We start from the raw sequence: 22,626 nt of genomic DNA on the forward strand, positions 1-22,626 counted from the left end.
TTATTGATACAAATAGCATCCAAACGGAGATTCTGCACAAATGGAAACTTGTTGCTTAATAAAATGCTTGTCAGAACCGATAGAAAAGTTGCTGAAAGTCCAAGCTCTGCATTTGCCCATTTAGAGGAGTGTTTATCTTGCATTGAAATTATGAGAGACACAGCAGAGCCCGAGGCCTGGCAGCCATGTTCAGAGGAGTGCGTGGTGTTGCTGCTGCTGAGGAATCTGTAGCTCACCTTTGGATGGTCAGAAGGATAATTTTATATCTATGTATGTATCAAGCAAGATTTTAAAAGCCATTCTGCCTTTAGAGGTTTTCATATTCCTTTACTTACCCAATACTAGGATTAAATATGTTATATCTTAGTTTGTTGTTCAGGTGAATACTGTACAATATGACATTTTGCTCATATGATCAGTAAAAATAGATCTGCAGGTATAATTGTGGGCAGTGCAAGCCATGGAATTAAACAGGCATGGGACAGTAGAGAGGAAGCAGGATATTTTTTTAGCATTCTGTCCAAAATTGCTATGTTTTAGCAATAGCAACTAGTGAGCTACAGTTTTCAGCAGTTACAGAAAAAAATGAAATGTAACCAGACCTGAGGCAAGTCTCTCTAAATACAGCTGCAGGATAAACACCTCTGCAAAAAGGCAAATTTAGAGAGGATTTCTTTGTCCAAGTATGAAACCCAAGTACTGTTTGTGTTATGGTCCTTTTGTTGGCAGTTTTGTGTTTGTGAATACAGTCCTCAGAGATTTTTTTAATTTTATGACCGTTGTACCACTTTTATTTTAAATTTTTGTCTGTTAACTGGTGCATTGTGCAATAATTAGTCCCGTGCTTTGATTCTCAGCTGTTACTTTTAATGAGTCTCGAGAAGAGTAACCTGTGGGACAACTGCATGCTCTTTGTCGCCATCCCCATGGAACTGTACATGCATCTAATCTGGATGAGTTCATAGCAGCCCTCAATTTTTGAGTAATATGGCTATTTTCTTCTTCATAGGACTGAGTTTGCCCTAAAAGAAATCATGTCATCAGGAGGAGCTGAAGATGATATTCCTCAAGCAGAGAGGAAAACAGTGACAGACTTTTGCTACTTATTGGATAAATCTAAACAGCTATTCAATGGCTTAAGGTTAGTGCATTTTTGACAGTATTCCTTCAGAAAAGCATTGGAACATACACTTTAGTGAGTGATGCTGAAGTCAGTTGTACAATGAACATTTTGAACTCAAACCCAGTATGTTTATTTAGGAGAGAACAATATATGGGTAGTTTTGGACCATGTATGTAAGTATATCTGTAGGAGGAGAGGTTCACACATTTCTTCTGAGACAGCAGGGAAGGAAATGTGAGAAAGGTGAACTGAATGTCTCAGTCATGGTAGTTAACAGTAAACTAGAAGCTGGAAATTCAGTGAAACTGATAGAATTCCTTCTGAAATGTTGTGTATGAAGTACGCAATCAAGGGCTAGGTGTGGCTGTGTACAGTCAGCAGTGTGCAAGTCCCAAACCCCACAGTGTCTGTTCAAAAAAACCCCCAGTGATATAGGCACCCTGTTTGTATAAATATATGCTGAGTTAAAGATTATATATTCAAGAGCTGTTGTATTTCGGAGCTTTGCTGTAGAGTCTCTTAATGGACATGGTTTTTAGCTCATATCTTGTTGGCAGTTCAGCCTCTTACTGGTCTCTGAGTAATGCTGTATGTTTGGGCCCATATAGCTTGCTGTTATTCAAACACAGATGGTTAGCAAAGATGATAATCCTTTCGTGTGCTTTAGAAGTTGATTACCAAATCCAAAACAAACAGTTTGTGCTCCAAAATCAGAATGGTAAATGGGCAGCAGGGACAAGGAGTTTCTGGTGATACATTCAGCACCTCATGAAACAGCTGAAAGCAAAAGGGCTGAGATCTTGAGGCCAGGATTTTCAGGACCTTTTATGTCATTAGATTGCCTTGCTCGAAATTGGCCTGAGTCACTGCAGAGCACAGATTCATACAGTCCATGTGTGGATCATGGCACTCAAGTCGTATCACAGAGGTGGCAGAGTGCTGCAGCCCTTCTGGCTTTTCCTCTGGACATGGACTGAGATAGTGCTTGTATCAGATTTCCAGATCAGAGGTGTAGTTTCCGTGCATATCCATGGTACTTTGCCAAAAAGAAACCTTCTTATCAGTTAAAAGAAAATAGGAAATACCTTTGGATGAAACTTGGGCAATAAAAATAGAGAGATGGGCTTCAGCAGCTGGCTCTGCTGTGTGAAAATAAGAACATACCGGAACAGCAGCCCGCCTCTGTCCTTGCTTTAACTTGGCACGATTAATGTGGTTGCTTCTTGCTGTGAACTTGACTGCCATTTCACCTGTAATGCCTGTGATTGCTATGAGCATAATGACTGGATAAAGCAGCATTATAATTTTGAGGTATCTCCTCTGTTAGTGCGTGTTCTCTTCTGGGTAGTTCACCTGGAAATGACTTGGCAAATATCCTAATTCTTAGTCCAGTTGCTTGCTTTGCCCCCTAGCGTAATAAATGCGTTAGATTCATGCCTGCTGCCTTCTGTTTTGAGGATGACGATGGCCTTTGCTGCTGTGTTTTGTGCCATTCTCTTGTCCCTCCCCTGTTTCATGGAAAAGGAGTGATGGGGAGGAAGAGGAGAGCAATGATTTCCTTCCTGAAACCTCCTCTGGGCACTTCAGCTCCAGGGACTGAGCCTATAGCTGCATTGGCAGCTGCTGAGCTGCTGCTGCTGCCAAAACGCAAGGCTCAGCCTGCCACGTCTTTGTTTCAGTAGCGTTTCCTTCCTCTCTGCCCAGTACGGATGCCAAATACAGCATTTGAGGAAAACATATGATGATCTGCCAAGGTGGCTGCTCCAAAGTATACTTCATGCTCGTGCTACCAGCGATACCATCCTTTGGTGGCTGTGCCTGCTGAAATAGCTTAGAGGAGAGATTGTCTTTCTGGTGTCTGTACTCCCTTTTTGAACACCCTGAGCTGTAAGTTGGAAACAACTCGATGAAGTATGTTCCAATTGCTCTCTTCTCTCCTTTCACCACTTGCCTTTTTCTTGGAATAAGGCTGGAAAGAGAGAGCATGTATGGGGAAGCTACAGCACAATGCCGTTATCCCACTGCTGCTTAGGTTCTGGGAACAGGAGCCTGTAATTACCACGAGCCTATGAACATAAAAGGAAATTGCCTTTTTTATCATCTGTCAAAACTGTGAATGTATTTAAAGCTCTGAATGCTAAACTTACAGTTATTGTAACCTTTCTTTTTGAAGTGTACTGCTCAGTGTCTAGGACTTGCTCAACATCTGCAAGTCTCTGGAAGTTGTCCCCGTGTTGACAACTTCCATGCGGTGCTGACCAAACAAACCTCAGCACCTTTCATTGGTTTTCAGCCAGTGTTATCTGGCTTCTGCCAACAGCATGGCTGGAAGGAGCTTCTGACGGGAAATGAATTATGAACACATAAATGGTGCTGGTCTTTGCTGAGACTGTATGGCAAGATTCGATAGAATTCTAGACTGTCTCTGGAATTTATTCACCAGCCACCCTCATGTGGCAAGTGAACCAGTCTCCTGTGCGCCATGTGAGAAACCCATCCTTTTACAACATCTGAGCTTGTGTCTCTGTGTCCAGTTTGGAATGTTTTAAAAGCCAAGAAACTGGAAGCAGTTTCCACTTGTTGGAGGCTATTGTAATGAAGAGTGTAATGGTCTTCATGTCTGGATAGAACCATCCTAAATCAAAGGATCTCCGTTCCCTCCTCTGCGTCTGGATTCCTTCTTGCTGCTGACGGTGTGGAGCAGCAGCGTGAGCGCGGCCCTTGCCTCTCTGGTACCACGTCCTCAGCCACGCACACCCCACACCTGGAGGCTGCTGCCGTTTTCTCTCCATACTGCTCTAGTATCCTTCTGGAGATCTGGAAGTAGCAACATGTCTTGCTAAAACATAGGTCTTTTGCTCTCAAGTTGGGTGTGTAACCGTTTCTAGATCATATATTCCCCGTCTCCTGCAGTGGGAGGACCTGTGTTAATAACCCACTCTGCAATCGACTGAGACTTTAGTATTCTTTTGGGCTATTTCTCACCAAATAATGCAGATCCTCTGGTTGAATTTAAAAAAACTGCATTAAATGTCCTCTTTTGCATCAGTTTTCAGACAGCAAAATTTCTTCATATGTGGGAGCAGCATGCATGATGTTCAGAACACAAAACAGTAAACGCATGACAGCTCTTGTCTGTAAAAATCTGTGGTGAAACCACAGTAATGTATTGTCATAAATGAAGTTTTATTACAGCCATGTCAGAATACTATCAAAAGAACAAGTGCTACTGTCTGTTTCCATGGAGATCTTTCTCGTTCCCTGGGGAGCTGAGGAATCAAGGGTATTGTGCAGCTATGCCAGCTGCAATTAGGCAAGCAGGCTGCTGGAGAAGTACACGTGTAGACACCCAGCAGTGACTGTGGGCAACAACGGCCAAACACGTGTGCGCGGCGCTAACGGAGGCTTTTTAAAATGCCACTAATTTTCATATATTTTAAACTAATGCAGCGCAGCGAGCTGAACTGTAGGCTTTACAGGAATGCTTATGCTCATACACAGGAAGGTACAGAATTGAGGGGGACAGGAGTGAGCAAGGGAAGGTGGCAGGTGAGGTTTAAAGAGCGCCTTAGTTTACTGATGAGGAATATATACATAAGCATCACCAGCAAATAGTTACCTGCTTATTTCTTAATTTGTGCACATACCTACTTACCAGTGCTTGAGAGAAGAAGGGTTTTTTCTTGTCTCCTTATGTTAGGCCTTTGCTCCAATATCCTGAGCAACTTGGCCTGGAAAGCCCAATTCACTGCTGGTAGGGTTCTTTGAGTCAACTTGCTAATTTAGTCATTCTTTTTAATTTAATCTTTTTTTTTTTTTTAACATCAATTTTAGTGTTGATTTGTATTCACTTTTTTTAAACATTGAAACTTGTGGATGTACTAATTAAATTTAACACTACCTCTTCCTCTGTCAAAGCTTGCAATATATCTTAGGCATGTATTTGGACAGTTTCTTAACTTCTTTTGTTTAGTGAAAATGTTTACGTATGTTACAGCAGCAGAAAGTGGTGAATTATTCATTGCAGTAAATGCTTTAAATTTGCATGTGTTTGTATCAAGCTTTATTTGGAGGAAGATGCTGGTGCCCCAAAGCACATGTTTATACTCGTTTACCCCTTGCTACACCAATGTATGTTCCAAGATGCCAATTGTGAGTTTGAGGGGGTATTTTTTTTCTTTTGGTAAAATCCTGCCCAGATTCCTTTGCATCTTCATGGACCAGCAGCAGCAAGTACTGGAATGGTTTTTCAGGTTGGTAAGAGTCATAGCTGAAAACAGATTCATTTTACATGTAGTAACCGAGCTGGGTCCCTTTGAGCTGCGTGGGAAGTACGGCTGGCTGATGAGCAGAGGAATATTAATTTCCTTTGCTACCCAGGGTGCTGTTAGAGCAGTTGCAGTTAGAAACGTGCCGGTGTGCAGCTCTGGAATCGCCGTGTGCCGCTCCGCATGCCCGGCTCTCTGGAGGATGTGCCGTGTGTCCCAAAGGGGGGTCTTCCCTCAGGCTGGACCTCCTGGGCTGGGAAGTGGAATCTGCTGCTTTTCTGTGCCCGTCTGCTGAAGAGTGCGGTGTTGGATGGTGCATTAACCAGCACAGTGATTTGAGAGGGCATTCTCTGAAGAACTCGAATCATGCAATATTATGCCATCTTGAAAAAGCTGTTCCATTTCCACATAGAGTCGCAGACCTCCTTTGGATCAGCTTCAGCACAGATTTGTAAGCAACACGTGGTCAGTGAGACTGAGGGTTTATGGGCTTTGTTGTGTTTGTTCCAAGATTCAGGTAACTCCCAGGTGACGGCCTTCTGTTAGGATTGAGAGCACAAACCTTTACAGGTAAAATCTGTGGGACTGTGTCATCCTTGTGTGGTGGAGGTGGAGGGAAATTGATTACAGCATGGAAATGGGGTGGAGGTGTGAAAGCGGAACAGAACCAAATTGACTAACTCGCCCTGTAGCACTGGAGACAGATACGAACAAACCAGGAGGTCTCGGGTTCTGCCCTGTCCCTAACTGTGAGTTGGGGGTGACAGCTGTGGCAATAATTAGGAGACAGCACTGAAGAATTTCTTTCTCCCCGCAACACATGCTTCTTTCTCAAATATATGCGTATGCAGTCTTTTCTTGTATATATGTTAAACGAGTATACTGTCTGGTTTGTGGCATGTTTTTAGGGATACTGTGGTCAGATCTTCATGTATGTGCTTCCTGCAAGCTAACCGGGATTTCCTTGCAGGTTCCAGTAACAACAGCTTTTGAGAAATTACAGGAATGATAATTCTTGTAGTTCTGGGTGCAGGCAGAGCTATAAAGCATTTCAAGTGCATTCTGAACAAAGCCATCCTGACATTGACACAAACTCTGTGTTTGTCCCTTGTCTGTTACAGGGATTTACCTCAGTATGGCCAAAAGCAGTGGCAATCCTATTTTGGGCGAACATTTGACGTTTACACCAAACTGTGGAAGTTTCAACAGCAGCATCGGTAAGAGAATGTTGTAGGCAGACGTGTCTGTGGATTTAAGTGCAGCTTTAATATCTGGTACGTCTGGGGGCCCCAGTTAGGATTGAGATTTCACTATTATTCAGGCCTGAAGGGGGGGGAAATAGTCACTTCCTGTCGTGCTCACGGTCTAATGAATTAAAATGTTGCAGAGTTTTCAGTGTGACTTTTTCAGCAGAACCTTTTGCTCTATTTAAATGCCTGTTGCTGTAATACATTACCCAGGAGAAGCGGGGCTGGTGGCTTCCGCAGTGCAGAACCCATCTGGAGTGGTGTGAAGCATCTTGCTGCAGTGTGGGCTCTGATCCTTCACACCTTACGTCGGCTGTGGAGTCTGAGTGTTCTCCTGGGAAGCTGCGACCTTTTGTTGTGTGCATTTTGTGCAACACACTTAGGTCTAGTTTATGCAAGATAGATGGTGCTTGTTCTGGGGTGTGTGAGCAGCACTGCTGGCTCTGTGAGGGGCTGCTTCTGGGAATGCCAAGCCAGAAATGAAAGCTGAATCTGGCCCCAGAATGGCTCTTTGTCTTGTCTGCTGTGATGTTCTGAGAAATTCTGGAATGCCTTTTAATCTTTCTTTTCTCTCTTGCGAAATAGACAAGTGTTGGACAATCGGTATGGGTTGAAGCGGTGGCAAATTGGGGAAATTGCTTCCAAGATTGGGCAGCTCTATTACCATTATTAGTAAGTAAGCACAGAAAAGGATTCCGTTGGGGAATGCAGTGTTAGTGGCTGCTCCATGCCAAACATCTGGATACTCAGTCAGGAGAAATGAATCGTGATGCCTGTTTCTGGATGAGAAGGCCCCTGGGACTGCATGGGGGTGCTCCAGAGAACAGCACCGGTGAGCCTGATACCATGGTGCTGGTCACGCTGGTGCTGCCTGAGGATTTACCTCCTGTCTTAAAGTGTCTCTAAGTCTTCCGTGCGTGCTGCACTTGACAATTGTGTGAAAGCGTGATTTACAAGTTATTTACAAGTTTGGAAGCTTAACGTTCCTTTAAAATTTTCAGTTAACCTGTCACCTGTACATATGGGTACAAGACGGGCAGATTTGGTTGTCTGAAATGCAATCCAAGCTCTGAAATCTGTCTTCCTAGCAGGCACAAAGAATGAGAGTCTGGCTTTCCTAGGACGTTACTTGAGGAGGGAGTTTTGCCATGGATGCACAAGATGGTTGAGGGGGCAGGAAGGAGGGTTTGGCATGGATTGCCATCTGAAGCCCTGAGCTAATCTGATTCTTCCTCTGCAGCTTGCGCACTTCAGAAACCAGCTATCTCAATGAGGCTTTCTCCTTCTACTCAGCAATTAGGCAGAGGTCATACTACTCCCAGGTCAACAAAGAAGACAGGTATGTCTGAATGCATGCCCTTGTTCTTTCAAGACCAAAATGGTGTGTGAAAGCAGCAAATCTATAAACTGTAGGAGATAACTGGGATAAAATCAGTGTTGTTGAAGGAAGTTTGTTTTAATCCTCCTGCCATGATTTAAAAATCTCAGTGTTATGAACAAAAACTTTGCTGCATGACTTGAGGAACATTTTATTAGCTGGCCCTGGCTAGAAAGCTATTAGCCCCCAAGTTCAGTCGCTTTGAGTCCTGAGCAGTGTCAATACTGGAAGATGGGTCAGTTGGGCTGGAGCAGAGGAACCTGTTTGACCTCCATCCCTGGGAAAGTGATGGAACACCTTATCCTTGGTGCCATCTTAAGACATATCAAGGATAAGAGGGTCATCAGGGACAGTCAACATGGCTTCACCAAGGGGAAGTCGTGTTTGACCAGCCTCATAGCCTTTTATGAAGACGTAACAAGGTGGATTGACGATGGCAGAGCAGTGGATGTGGTCTACTTTGACTTCAGCAAAGCATTTGACACCGTCTCCCACAGCATCCTCACGGCAAAACTGAGGAAGTGTGGACTGGATGATCGGGTAGTGAGGTGGACTGCAAACTGGATGAAGGAGAGAAGCCAGAGAGTCGTGGTCAATGGGGCAGAGTCTGGTTGGAGGCCTGTATCTAGTGGAGTGCCTCAAGGGTCAGTTCTGGGACCAGTACTGTTCAATATATTCATCAATGACTTGGATGAGGGAATTGAGTGTACTATCAGCAAGTTTGCTGATGACACCAAGCTGGGAGGAGTGGCTGACACGCCAGAGGGCTGTGCTGCCATCCAGCGAGATCTGGACAGGCTAGAGAGTTGGGCGGGGAAAAATTTAATGAAATATAACGAGGAAAAATGTAGAGTCTTGCATCTGGGCAGGAACAACCCCAGGTTCCAGTACAGGTTGGGGAATGACCTATTAGAGAGCAGTGTAGGGGAAAGGGACCTGGGGGTCCTGCTGGACAGCAGGATGACCATGAGCCAGCACTGGGCCCTTGTGGCCAAGAAGGCCAATGGCATCCTGGGGTGTATTAGAAGGGGGGTGGTTAGTAGGTCGAGAGAGGTTCTCCTTCCCCTCTACTCTGCCCTGGTGAGACCTCATCTGGAATATTGTGTCCAGTTCTGGGCCCCTCAGTTCAAGAAGGACAGGGAACTGCTGGAGAGAGTCCAGCGCAGGGCCACAAAGTTGATTAAGGGAGTGGAGCATCTCCCTTATGAGGAAAGGCTGAGGGAGCTGGGTCTCTTTAGCTTGGAGAAGAGGAGACTGAGGGGTGACCTCATCAATGTTTATAAATATATAAAGGATGGGTGTCACGAGGATGGAGCCAGGCTCTTCTCGGTGACAACCAACAGTAAGACAAGGGGTAATGGGTTCAAGCTGGAACACAAGAGGTTCCACTTAAATTTGAGAAGAAACTTCTTCTCAGTGAGGGTGACAGAACACTGGAACAGGCTGCCCAGGGAGGTTGTGGATTCTCCTTCTCTGGAGACATTCAAAACCCGCCTGGACGCCTTCCTGTGTAACCTCACCTAGGTGTTCCTGCTCTGGCAGGAGGATTGGACTAGATGATCTTTCGAGGTCCCTTCCAATCCCTAACATTCTGTGATTCTGTGATTCTAGCCAGGCTTTTCAGGGGAACATCTGTCAGCACTGCAGTACAGCAGCCCTGTATCACTGACTGGGACAAGGTCCAAGAGCTTCAGGAGGCCTAACATCTTCCTTTCAGATACTATTCTGAGAAAGGTACACTCAGAACAGGGCTGCGTTGTGGCAGGGCAGAAAATGTGCTGCCTGCCAAGAACATAGGTATAAATAAGAATAGGTAGAGAACTCGGTTCTGGATCCTGATCTTATATTCTGGCCAGTAAATCTGGTTTCCCTCATTAAAATGTGATTCTATGGTTCTAAAGAAGAAATGATCTGAAGTTGCCATCAAGACAAATGCAGGTTAGTTAGGGAGTTTCCTGCCAAGCCTCTCTGGACTCAAACTAATTGCACATCTCTAGTCTTGCTGATGTCTCAATGCAGCTGTGTGCCACAAAAGGTGAAAATTTCCCTGCTCCCTTCTGATATCTGTTGATCCTATTATCTTCTCAAAAATCTCTCAATTTCAGTCTGAGTGCTCGAGCCATTTCAGACAAGGTTGTTCTATTTTAATCTCGAATTTGGCTGTGGTTTTTGTTGTTGTGTTTAGGCCTGAATTGGTGGTTAAGAAGCTGCGTTACTATGCAAGGTTCATAGTGGTTTGTCTCTTGCTCAACAAGATGGATGTCGTCAAGGACCTTGTAAAGGTACGTTAAAACAAGTATAAACGTGCTAAGGGGTGGGAGGTTGCTGTTTTTTCAGGGCTTTCTCCTAATTAAGGAATCCATAATATAGTCTAATTGAAGTTGAAATATCACTCATTAGATCGATGATCTAATTAGATCTCCCTCAGCAAGTGTTCACGACACACTGTTGCTTGGAAAGCCAGTGTCTCCTAGTTTGATGTTGAGCTTATTTCTCTTCCCTTCCAAACTGTTGAGCCATGTCTAGAACACATCCTGCATACATTTTGCACCTTCCAGAGATCCATCAAAATTGAACCTTGCTACATGATGTAGATATTACTACAAAATTGGACCCTTCCAACAACCTTGCTGTAAGCAGCTTCTGGAACTGACAGTTTTGTGTAGGTCGCATTGATGTCTTTGTGTCTAAGCTTACTTGGACTGCTGGCTTAGCCTAGCAGCAGCTAAAAAAGCCATACCATTCACTTCCTCAGTGGATTTAAACTTACTTGTAAGCTGAAATTTGAGTCCTTGGTATCCATAGTTTATGGTAATAACCACTGACATAGCTGTATGTGAGTAGGATAGTTATACTTAACTCCAGCTATTCTTTGCATTTGGACCTACTTAAAAGATACTTTGCATTGCCAAAATTCAGTATAGCATTGGCATTCTGTCTCCTGAAAGAGCACGTTTTGGCTGTCATGTTAGTCATAAGTGTGCTGCATATGTTCTCAAGTAACTTTTAAAAAAATTATTATTCTTAAAGGCCAGCATAGCTAACCAAATTGTGGAGCTACTGCCTGCCTGTTAAGCTCTCGGTGTAAGAAGTGACTATGTCTGTCGTTGAACTTTTTACATCAGGAGCTGTCAGATGAAATTGAGGACTACACACATCGTTTTAATACTGAAGATCAGGTGGAGTGGAACCTGGTTCTTCAGGAAGTGGCAGCATTTATTGAGGTGAGAATACTATTCCCTTTTGGTACCATGTGTTTGCTTGCAGTCCCTAAGAGCTGTTGCTTTTCCAGGCAGTAAGGCATTACTCTGTAGCCCACATACAAATATATGTATGGCAAATTAATTTAAAAAATCTGCCTCAGTTATGAAATGTTTACTCTAAGTGACAAGACCTTTGGACTTCTCTCTGACTGCAAATCTGTATGTTTTCTTGAATTCCTGATTTATTCTGGTTGCTTTTTTTAGGCAGATCCTGTCATGGTTTTAAATGATGACAACACCATTGTAATCACCTCTAACAGGCTTTCTGAAACTGGAGCTCCGCTGCTGGAGCAGGGGATGATAGTGGGACAGCTTGCTCTTGCAGATGCGCTGATTATTGGGAACTGCAACAACCAGGTAAAAGAAATGCCAGGGACTTGGGTTTGTATCTTTGGAGTTCAGAGGCCTTCCCTATGTGACATCCCTTCTGATCGTACAGCAGAGATTCCAGTAGAGGCAAACATGAAAATATTTTTATTCTGATGTTTGCAGTGCCAGTAAGAAGAAGAGGTTCTCAGATATAAGAGCTAAAAATGAAACGTTAGATATCAGACCTATGGTACTGACCTCTTATTGCTTATAGTCATCATGTTAATTAAGTAGATACAATTGATTTTTATATAGTAGATTGTTCTTAACAACATTCCAGCTTGAGAGGCCTCTGGAATATGTCTAGAAAAAGCTTGACTTAAGCTTTCACATGACATACTCCAGCTTGTCACAGCTTCAGTTGCAACAGGAAGGGGTTTTCAAAAGACGTTGAAGATCCTGTTGTTTAGATGATGATGTGAAGTTGTAGGGACTTCATGACCTCTCTCTGAGCTCTTTTTTCAGGTGAGCAAGGGAGCTGTATCTAAACTACAGTTCATGTATCTTTCAGGTTTTGTCTAAGTTCATAGTACATAGCGGTTTCACCACTTGATTTGTAAACACCTCAGAAAAGTCTAATTTGTGAAGTAGGGGTCTGCACTACAGTGAACTGGCCTGGTAGACCACTAATAAATAGACTTTGTCCTTTGTGAGCTCTTCTAAAAGTTATTGACAGGTCTTTAGAGGTTTACATCCCCGAGACACAGATAATGATCTGTCTGGTGTGCAGTTGAATCCCTTACCTGGATAATTCTAAAGAAATACCGTTTAGTCTGTGTCTGGCAGAATAAACCGTTTGACTCTTTTGCAGGTCAAGTTCAGTGAATTAACAGTTGATATGTTCCGAATGCTACAAGCTCTTGAAAGGGAACCAATGAATTTAGCATCACAAATGAACAAACCTGGAATGCAGGTAAGTTCCATTTCAGTGACAAACCTGGCAACAGATCTTAACTGGTTTTTGTTTGGTTTGTGTTAAAGGATGTCCTCGTTCAGTATTGTCACTGTGCAGAGCAGGTTAGTAAAGCTGGTGTAACTCTTACTAGAAGTTAGTGAAGAGTAGCTCAAACCTGTGGAGTTGGATCCAAGTAATGTTCTGGTTCAAATACTGTGCATCTTGCTTTACCCTTTAGCAGAAAATGCAGCATGTGCAGACCATTTTGTGTGAGAAATATGTTTGTTTTTGTTTTTTCTCAACAGGAGTCCACGGAGAAACCAGCCAGGCGGGAAAATCCTCATAAATATCTACTTTATAAACCAACTTTTAGCCAGTTATATACATTTTTAGCAGCATCGTTTAAGGTTTGTGAAACTGGTGAATTTATTTGTAATAGAAAAATATTCAGAATGGTAGGTGACACTGAATAAAATGTGCTTGAGAGATAGTTGTGTATGATTTAATTTTATCTAGTAATTTTATTTGTACATGTATAGTCACACATATACAGACATTTACATGTACAGACATATATATAAAAGAATAAGTTTTCTAGATAAACTTTATCTCCTATATATATTATATAGGAAATATTTCTGAGGCCGTCTGGAGAACAGAAGAATCTTAAGATTATTCTTCTGTTTCATGTTGTGCCAAACACAGCACAAAATCAGGGAATTATGTCGAGAAACTGTTGCTCTTCAGCACTGTGTGCCTGGTAGGTCCCCAGTTCTATATCCCATTGGAACTGTGTCTCTCCTGCACATGCTGCGGTTTTATCTGCCTGTCTTATTTCGTTACCCACTGTTCTCTTCCATGTAAATAATCTATACATTTGTAGACTTTTTTTAATACAGCTGCTATGCATATTTTAATTTAATAAAGTTGCTGTGCTCATTATGCTTAATTATGACTGTACAAGTCAGCAACGTAGGATGTAGTGGTAAAAACAGAATATGAATCCTATAAAGAAACACGTTTCAGTTTGTTTCAAGAAACAACTGTAAAGAAACAGCTGGTGAGCTGAAGTGCATCCTTAGGACTCCGAACTTTGGGTGCTTGCGTGCTCAGCCTTTTGCAGAAATGAAAAGCATCTGTTCCCTCATGCAGACAGTTCATTAGAAAGGTGGAAAATAGATTTCTTGTACAGGTCTGTACAGAAACCTTCATGTGTTGTGCTTGTCCAGCTGAGAAGGGTCAGGGGGAAGAGGCAGATGTTGCAGACTCTGGAGTATTTGGAAACAAAGAACCTCTTGTCGGATCCTGAATTGTTTGGGAGTTCAGGTCTGCATGATCTTGGCAGCTTTTGGTTTCCATATCTTGGAAGGCCTCGGATCTGGCGATACAGTATGAGAGTCTGTGTGGAAGCAGATGCTTGTTTAGTGCTGCTTGAACCTCTAATGATAGCCTAGAGGTCTGAGTGGAAAAAAAGGTATGAATGTGTGATCAGTTTATGTTTTTGTCTGCACACTCACTGATTTGAAGGGATGGGGAAGGGCATGTCCATACACAAAGAACAGAGTGAAGGGAAGCCAGAAGGAGTAGCACAATCTTAAATGGCAATGTATACATGAAGGTGATGATTGAATATTAAAATAAACTTACACATTCCTTCCCTTGCCACTCTTCTCTATCTGAATTTCAGGAGCTGCCTGCAAACAGTGTGCTGCTGATTTACTTGTCTGCCACGGGCGTGTTTCCATCAGGTCGTTCGGATAGTGAAGGTACAATAAAGGAATGCTCCCTGTCATGAACAGGGCTTGAATTCTCTTCACGTTCCAGGACAAGTGACCAAGAAAGATGTCACAAAGCTCCTTTTAAAAGACAAGTCAATTTTATTCTCCTGTCTGTTTAGTAAGATAGCCTTTTTTCCACAAACAAGAGTTAATTCCCTGTGCTTTAATTAGTATGCATTAACCTGAGACCTTTTCAAAGGACATACCCAGTTTTTGATGCATCTGAAGCATTAAAAGCTTTGCCAGTTTTGAAGACCACATGGCTCAGTTGATGCCTCAGTGCAAAGTTAATAAAATGGCTAAATGGCATTTGGTGATTCTTTCCAATGTCCAGCATTATGAGAACATGTGGTCAGGAGATGGGTGGTAAAAGGGCTGAAGCGTCTGCAGGGACTGTTCTATTTGCACGCTTGTTAACCTGACAATTCAAGCCCTTCTCATGATTTTTGACAATTCCCTTCACCTCATCCTCCTGTTCTTTGCAACCTAGCAGAATATTTGGATGCAGCTGCAATCTAAAAGCTGAAAACTGGTTGGCTGAAGTAAATACAGTCCAAAGATCTATTTATGTAATTTAAGGGAAAAAAAAAAATTAACATCCTAAATATTGTACACACTTCATCTGTTTGAGACTTGCATTCCTTTATAAGATGCATGCCTTGTCCATCCCAACGCATGATTTGTAGAGCTCTCAAAATGTTAAAGGAAAAAAAATCCCTGTCAGCTTTGGATTGTGGCAGTGATTTTTTTTTTTTTTTTTTTTTTAAACACTTTAACATTTTACTTTTTGCTGCAACTTGGTGGTAGGTTCTAACTAAACAGTGTTCTTTAAAGCCTGGGTTATGTCCACTTCACCGCATGTATTGTTTCAGTGTAATACTTACTGTAGAGGCGTCCAGGCTCTGTCATCGGCAGAGCTGCGGAGTCAGACTTCAGTTTTCATTCAACAAATCCCATTACAACTGCGTTCTTTTAATAAGGTGGCGTAGTCTGCACAGACGAAAAGTTCTACCTTATTAAAAGGGAGAGCAGCTGCAAGTTGCACTGTTTATTGCCTGTAAGCCATTTGTGTTTGACAGATCACATGAGACATTTGTAACAGTGCGAAATTAATGTACGTTCCGTTCCTAATCTTATATTCCCAAAGCTTCCCTTAAAATGGAAAGGTGCCTTATGGATCCAAACCTGACAAAATTGCATTTGGCGGCCAAATATGAGTCAACCAACTCTGCAAATGTATAACAGAATGAGGAAATCCTAATACTTTATTTTGCTAGTGTTAGTGACATTTCATACCCATCTAAATGGTGGAAATATTTCCTAGTATCTCTAGCACATTTTTTGTGTAGGATTTGATATTTTTATAGCTATTACTTTCATCTTTGCTCTCCTTCAGTTAAGTGGCTAGCTCAATTGTGCAGACTTAGTAGAATATTTCTTGAGCTCACCTTAGGAACACGTGTCCAGGCTGTGTGCATTTAAAATTGTGAATTCTGTATTTGAAATCTTAGGAAATAAACCTTTGCTGCAGATTTGAAATCTGGTTAGAACTGCTTTGTCCTTTCTAGGAGCATTGAAAGCATATTCATTCTCCTCCCTTTACAGTGTTACAACTGCAGATGATGGTAGTATACCTATTCTGAGAGGCTAGTGTTTTTGATTGATTTAGCCTTATTTTTTGATCTGAACCTAGAATACACTAGCTCATATAGTAATTTTACGGAGGTATTGATTTTTCCCGTATGAAATGTGTGATGGGTTTTAATCTTTTTGCTATGTAGAGTAACATGAGTCAATATTTGGATCTTTTGTATTATGTTTGTGGATAAATAGTTAATAAATAAAGTAGAAGTTATGAAGTTGCATTGCTTGCTTCTATTTGATAGATGCTGAAACTACTAAAATGCATAAAATCAAATATCTAGTTAGTAAAGTCTCCACATTCCTTCATTCCCTCCTTACAACTGCAGTAATTCAGATTCGCTTCGTTTTCTGGTATTCGTGGTTGTTTCCTCCCTTTCATATAATCATTAAATCCATAACAGGTGAGTTGCCTCTGCTAATTGTCATGTTCTTTTTGCCACGTGTAGGTCCGTATGATTTTGGTGGTGTTCTGACAAACAGCAACCGGGACATCATAAACGGGGATGCTCTCCACAAGCGAAACCAGGCGTACAAGGAGATGCACTGGTAAGTGCCCGAGCGTCTCTAAGAGAGAAAAAACGCACCAAAGCCTCTGGAATTCAAACTCTTCAGTGCAGGACATCAGAATGTAGATGGCTTGAAGTTGAACCATTAGAAATGAATATACAACTTTCAGTGATGACTTAAACACTCAAAAAGTATGACTGAATTAATGCAAATTATTTATTACTGGAAAGCTTCAAAGTAATGATGGATGACTTTCCCCAAAAGATAAATGTCTTTTATTTGGAAAGAACTAATAAGTGCAATAGCCCATATTATAGAGCATACTGAATTAGTTTTGCAGTTATTCTGTGAGGATGAGTCTGAGGGATCGTGAGGAATGTGCTTGCTGTGTCTGAGGAACTGGTGCGTTGCGCAGCTCTGCAGCAATTCTAGCGCTCTGTGAAGCGTCCCTTTCTCTTTTCAGTCTTCACCCTGGAGATCTTTACCCTTTCACAAGAAAGCCCCTGTTTATCATTGTGGACTCTTCAAACAGTGTTGCCTATAAGGTAAGGCTCTTGAAGGCAGCTGCTCGTGCGATAGGACGCAGTGTCAACCCCTAGTTAGCTTTCACTTATAACGGGCTATTTTTTTAAACAGTTTGTATTCAGTCTTTCTTTTCTTTTGAGGTTGTGCATGCTAGTCAGGATCTGATCCTATGAATAGGAACAAGAAGGAGAAGCACATGAACAGCCGCTCATTGGAAAGTAATAAATCCTCCTGGAGGGAAAAAAGGTTCAAGATTTCCAAGGTCTCTGGTGGGAGGTTTATTTTTGTTATATACCAAAGACAAATCTCGGTATGTGTGCATGGGGGAGGGAGATAACTAATCTACTTCTTTTTTTTCCAGTCGTTCAACACTCAGTTGCTTTTAAGCGACAGAAAGGAGTCAGAGCATTGAGCCTGGTCTTATAAGACATGGGGTGTCTGTGTCTGAAAAGTATCTGAACGAAGGAAATACCAAGACTGACATTAGCGTCCAGTGTTACTGTAGAGTGGTATATCTTGGACAAGGAGCCACCTTCCCAGGGTGCTGTGGACTTTCAGGAGAATTACTCCATGCCAGATCACCTTGGGAATCTGCAATTCGGGTAATACAGTAGCAGGCGTTTCCAGTGGCAGTTGCATCTGGCTGGCGTTACGACACTTCATGAATGGGACGATCAGAATGTGCTTTATCTGGGGAAAGTGCCACTTCCTTGTGTCTTCCTTTTTATAGCTCCATTATTTGCAGGGAGGGAAGTGAATGCTCACAGCTGTGCTTCAGAGGAGGAACGGGGACGTCTAGTGGCCAGATGAACTTGGTCCTCGTTCAGCATCCACAGTCTGTGTTGGTTGTTTTAAAGGCGCTTGTTGGCCAGTGAGAGGTACTAAATCAGGGGTCAGTATAATTCAGAATAGTTCTGTTTTGAGCAACGGAATTTTTACCTGACACTTCACCCTCGCAATCTGTTGCCCCTGAACGTAGGCAGGTAGACGTGTGGGGATGGGTTTTGGTGTTTTGGTTTCTTTCAGCTGTAGGTAGCTGGCAGAGCTCTGTCTCTGTATTTTCTAGCCCTTGTAAATTCCTGTTAGTTGTCATTCTGTGGGTGCTTACATGCTTGGTTCCTTGTCACCAGAACACACTGACAGAGCTGTCCTGCGACTCTTCTCTGGCTGTGCTGCGAGATGCTTTGTAGACTCGAGCACTGGCACAAACAAAGAGGTTCTGTACAATTGTGAAAGAAGTTGCAGTCAGCATACTGACTTTTTCCACATGGCTGCTCTGATGGTTTCTGATGGGACTGGAGCTATCCTGACATTTAAATGTCACTGCTAGCAGTGCTGGCAGTAACGGCAACTGCTCACACCTCTCTTTCTGCAGCCGTTCCTGCTCTCCCGCACGCGTTCTCGTCGCTGCCTCTCTCTGGAGGCCTTAAATGGTGGTGACTGAAAGTCAGTCCTGCCAGGAAGTGACTTGCCAGTTTGTCAGATCAGCAGCACTTGAACAGCTTCCTCCGCTATATATTTAGCTGAAAGTGGAAGATAACTGCAAATCGAGCATATCTACGTAAAGCCATGAATTTTTTTTAACACTTACATTTAAATACAGATGGCTGTGATCTTGAAAGTTACCACTGTATAAGTGGATGAAATCATATTTTTAAATCAGTATCTTCTTGTAGCTCTAGTTGTCTAAGATTATGGTCAAATGCAAAGTCTTAAAAAAAAATCCAAACCAAAACAAAAACTGCAGCCAGTAAGAATGCAAGGCACTTGCCAGTGATGTGGTATAAGCACTCAGCTTAGTAAAGCTTACGTGGGAAGTGACTTCTTGTGGAGATGACAGGTAGTTCTTTTTTGGAAAGATATGTATATGACACACATTTTAAAAAGCAGCAGCATTTCTGTCGGAAAACTTGAGTGCTGAAGTATAAAACCAGAGTCAACTCTGAAACAAAAGTGTGTTTTACCATTTTTGGAGGGGTCTGTGCATGGAGAGGTGGGGCCTTCCTTGCCCAGAGCTGCCTCAACCAGCCCACAGGGCAGGTGTCTCTGGCTCCGAACGCGCTGGGACACAGAGCAGAGGTGGTGGGGAGCGAACCCTGGCGAATCCGTTCACCGAGTGTGTGGAGAATCTGCTTCGGTCTCCAGCTGGGTATTACCAGGTAGAATTCAACGTGCGGATGTGCTCATGAACTCTAAACGTACACGTTACTTGGGAACATGTCACCTGCTGATGTGGATTCAGTTCCAGCTGGCGATGTCTGGGGAGGCTCCTTCGGCAGTTTAATGTGTTTCTTTGTAGTACAGTTTTACTAGTTACAGGCTGGGCCTGCGCTTACTGTCTTCATGGTAGTAGTCTTTGTTTCTCCATTAGAGACCAAACCTTAGTATCTAACATTATAAATCTCCCTTGGACTCTTAATGAAATAAAGGGGTTTTAGGACTAGTCAGCACTCTGTCAGACATGGGAAATGTTTTATTTTGATTAGACTAGATTACTGTCTTTAGTATTTAGCAGACTTCGATTGAATTAATTCAGTGAAACTAATTTAATTGAAATATACTGCCCAGAAGGGAAAGTTCCATTTGAATTAAGCAGACACCAGAAGGAACTAAAAAATGAGCTTTTTGATGACCACCCAAGCAAATCCTTCTGGTGATGTATACCTTACATTTGTAACCTGCCAATTTTCAGAGTATAATCTGCAGGAATGTGTGTTGCACTCGTGCTCTGGTTTGAATGTGTGCTCTCATAGGATGCAGACACGATCATTTACATTTTCGATGGCTTTGTGAGCCTTCAGTTTTAGGAAAGCTGTTTTGGTGAGACATGTTACAGCTAATGAGGTTGCATAAATGATTTTTTTTTCCTTGGTGATAATTATTACCAATCAGTATACTTGCCAGATGTACAGAGGGTAGGACTGTTACCAGGTAATTGCTAGTGAAACTGGACACAGGCATCATCGGAGGTTTCTGGATAAATTCTTGGGCAACAGGACACTTAGGCCATATTTAAGGTGCTGGTGGAAGGTGCATGAAACTAGTATTGTAAATCAAGGGTTCGGTATAGATGTTCAGGTTATGACATACTTGCTTTAAAGGAAACTTATTTTAAAACTTTTCTCCCCTGAGCTCTTCTGTTTCATCAGAAATAGTTCCTCCTGCTAGAAAGAAAAGGGGAAATAAATCACTTGGATGGGATAGTTCAGTTGGTATTGAGGAAAGATGCTACATCTATTTTGACCTGAAAGCCAAGGGCTTTCCTTTTTATTGCAGAAAGTGATTTTTTTTCAAGTAATATATTACTACTGAAAGCCATATTTCCATGGAATTAGTGTCTGGTATCAGTAGCAGGGAAATGAGAGAATTAGAATTCCTTTGAAAAGCAATGGGTTATAGTTCCATGCTGTGGTCTATAAGTCAACTCGTCAGCCTCACTGCCAGTGCTGCACTGTGTGACGGGCGTTAGTGTGTTCTCTGTCATTAACAGTCTCCGTTTGTACCTTTAACCTGCTTGAATATTCAAAAGTGAGCAAAGTGACCATCAATACTTCAAAATTCTTCTCTGTTACAGAATTTCACAAACTTATTTGGACAACCATTGGTGTGCTTGCTCTCTCCAACAGCATACCCCAAGGCATTACAAGGTATGTGTGGTATTGCATTTCCTAACAAGCTGCAGTTGCATCATGTATTTGTTCCAAACAAATATAATTCAGATTCTTCAGGAAAAGGTAGCTTTTCATCACTAGGTAATCCCTAAATCAGATTATCGTTCCCTGAACCAGTATAATAAAGTTTAGTTACTGTTTATGGCAAATAATTTATTCAAACAATGCAGATGTTAATGAAGACATAGGCCTCCCACAGTCAATGAGAAAATCAAATTTCTCATGGTGTTAATGTACATCCCCCGTAAGCCTTTATTGCTGGTCATTGCATCCTCTTGAGAAGAGCTCTGCCACAGAGGAGATGTGACAACACAAGGAGTAGTTCCTCTGTTACAGGATTTAGTGGGTGAGCGACTTCATTCTGTGGCAGGGTCAACTCTGTTTCATGTGCCAAATGTATCTCTTTTTCTATTGATTTTTTTTATTATTATTTTTTTTTCAGATCAGTCTCAGCGGGGTAGCCTCTTCACGCTCTTCCTGAACAATCCTTTAATGGCATTCCTATTTGTCTCTGGATTATCAAGCATGCGCAGAGGACTGTGGGAGAAGTGTCAAGATTACCTTCGAAAAATCAACCGGGATATTGCCCAGCTGCTGACCCACTCCCGTTCCATAGGTATGTGCCTCAAGGTGCACAACTGAACCTCAGCATGCTGCTTAAGCAGATGCTGTTTTTTCTTGTTCAGCCTTTCCAAGGGACAGAAAAGTGAATAAGGGGAATGCACAAGTATTCATAGTGGTTTCCCTCGAGTCTCCTTTTTGTTTTTTCCTCTTTTTTTTTTTTTTTCTTTAAGCCTTTCTAAACTGAGTTTTCTTTGCCTTCTTTACAGATCAGTCCTTCCTTCAGTTTTTTGGGGATGAATTTCTTCGCTTGCTTCTAACAAGATTTGTCTTCTGTTCGGCCACCATGAGGATGCACAAAATTTTCCGGGTATGCAGGAATATGTATCCGTTTGTGGAAGGACAGGCCAGTGCATATGGAACGGCTCTGCCTAGGGATGGAAGGGTCTCAGGGCCAAGTGTATCACCGTGTCTTCCGCAAGCTCACCGATGCTCACATGCTGATGCCTACATCTTGTATTGAATCTGTGCCTTTGTGTCTCTCCAAAGGCGTGAAGCCTTTGACTTGCTGAAGCTGTATTCTCCTACATGAGCAGCAGACACACTCTAATTCATGTATGTCGCTCTGAACAGCCTTGTCTGCTAGAAAAATTCCTCTTAGTAATTCAAGATTATTATTTCTACACAATTAAAAAGATACAGAAGAATATACGAGGAAGTGGGGAGGAGTGGAACATTATTGCTAGAATGTATTCTAGCGTGAGTGGATTTTGAAAGGTCTTTGAAATGTAAATGATTAAACTAAACAGGAGGATGGCATCTTCCTTCCCGTTTGCTAGTGTGGTGCCAGCAGCCAAGTCTGCTGCTGGATCTACACCATTTTATAGATGAGAGTGTTGGCGTAAAAACTGCCTGCTCCATTTTAGACGTTACAGAAGAAAATGGAAGTTGAAGCACAGAAATATACAGTATTCATGTACTCTAACTGCAGACATCTCATAGCTTTCCAATCCTCAGCTGCCTTGGCTTCTCGGATATCAGGGAGAAGCAGCAGGTCTTCTGTTAGTGGGGATGGATTTGCCCGCAGTGTCTTAGATATTTGGTTTAGGATGAGATGAATCTCCCACTGGAGATGCTTACATGTCTATAATTTCAAGAAATCAACTCCAGCCTAGTAGATAAGTGCATGTGTTTTTTCTTTCTTCTTTTTTTTTTTTTTTTTGCAAGGCTTCTGTGAGCATATTATTAAACATCTTAGATGAATGGGCAGTTTTATTGCCACTATGACCATCTCTGAGTCAATGGAAAGAGAAAACGGAAAGAATATTTTCTCCCTGTGGCATGCTACACAGATTAGGACTCCTCTTAGGTGAAATTGGCCTTTTGCAATCTTCTTT

At 42.3% G+C, this 22,626-nt stretch overlaps 1 protein-coding gene across 2 annotated transcripts in view; it reads left to right on the forward strand.

The window, feature by feature from the left end:
• SCAI (suppressor of cancer cell invasion) overlaps positions 1-22,626 on the forward strand; it is a 33,961-nt gene that overhangs the window by 10,365 nt on the left and 970 nt on the right. Inside the window, exons 2-16 of one of the 2 annotated variants that reach the window (XM_065648747.1) lie at positions 1,010-1,141; positions 6,513-6,608; positions 7,224-7,310; positions 7,879-7,977; positions 10,202-10,298; positions 11,142-11,240; positions 11,484-11,636; positions 12,460-12,561; positions 12,849-12,950; positions 14,231-14,309; positions 16,412-16,511; positions 16,936-17,017; positions 20,572-20,644; positions 21,111-21,284; positions 21,499-21,599. In XM_065648747.1, the coding sequence (XP_065504819.1) occupies positions 1,010-1,141; positions 6,513-6,608; positions 7,224-7,310; positions 7,879-7,977; positions 10,202-10,298; positions 11,142-11,240; positions 11,484-11,636; positions 12,460-12,561; positions 12,849-12,950; positions 14,231-14,309; positions 16,412-16,511; positions 16,936-17,017; positions 20,572-20,644; positions 21,111-21,284; positions 21,499-21,599 (1,576 nt within the window). Of the gene's footprint in view, positions 1-1,009; positions 1,142-6,512; positions 6,609-7,223; positions 7,311-7,878; positions 7,978-10,201; positions 10,299-11,141; positions 11,241-11,483; positions 11,637-12,459; positions 12,562-12,848; positions 12,951-14,230; positions 14,310-16,411; positions 16,512-16,935; positions 17,018-20,571; positions 20,645-21,110; positions 21,285-21,498 lie in introns of both variants that reach the window. The other variant, XM_065648746.1, reaches the window with a different exon arrangement.

The sequence above is a fragment of the Caloenas nicobarica genome, chromosome 19 (genome assembly GCF_036013445.1).
Source record: "Caloenas nicobarica isolate bCalNic1 chromosome 19, bCalNic1.hap1, whole genome shotgun sequence".
Lineage (NCBI taxonomy): Eukaryota > Metazoa > Chordata > Aves > Columbiformes > Columbidae > Caloenas > Caloenas nicobarica.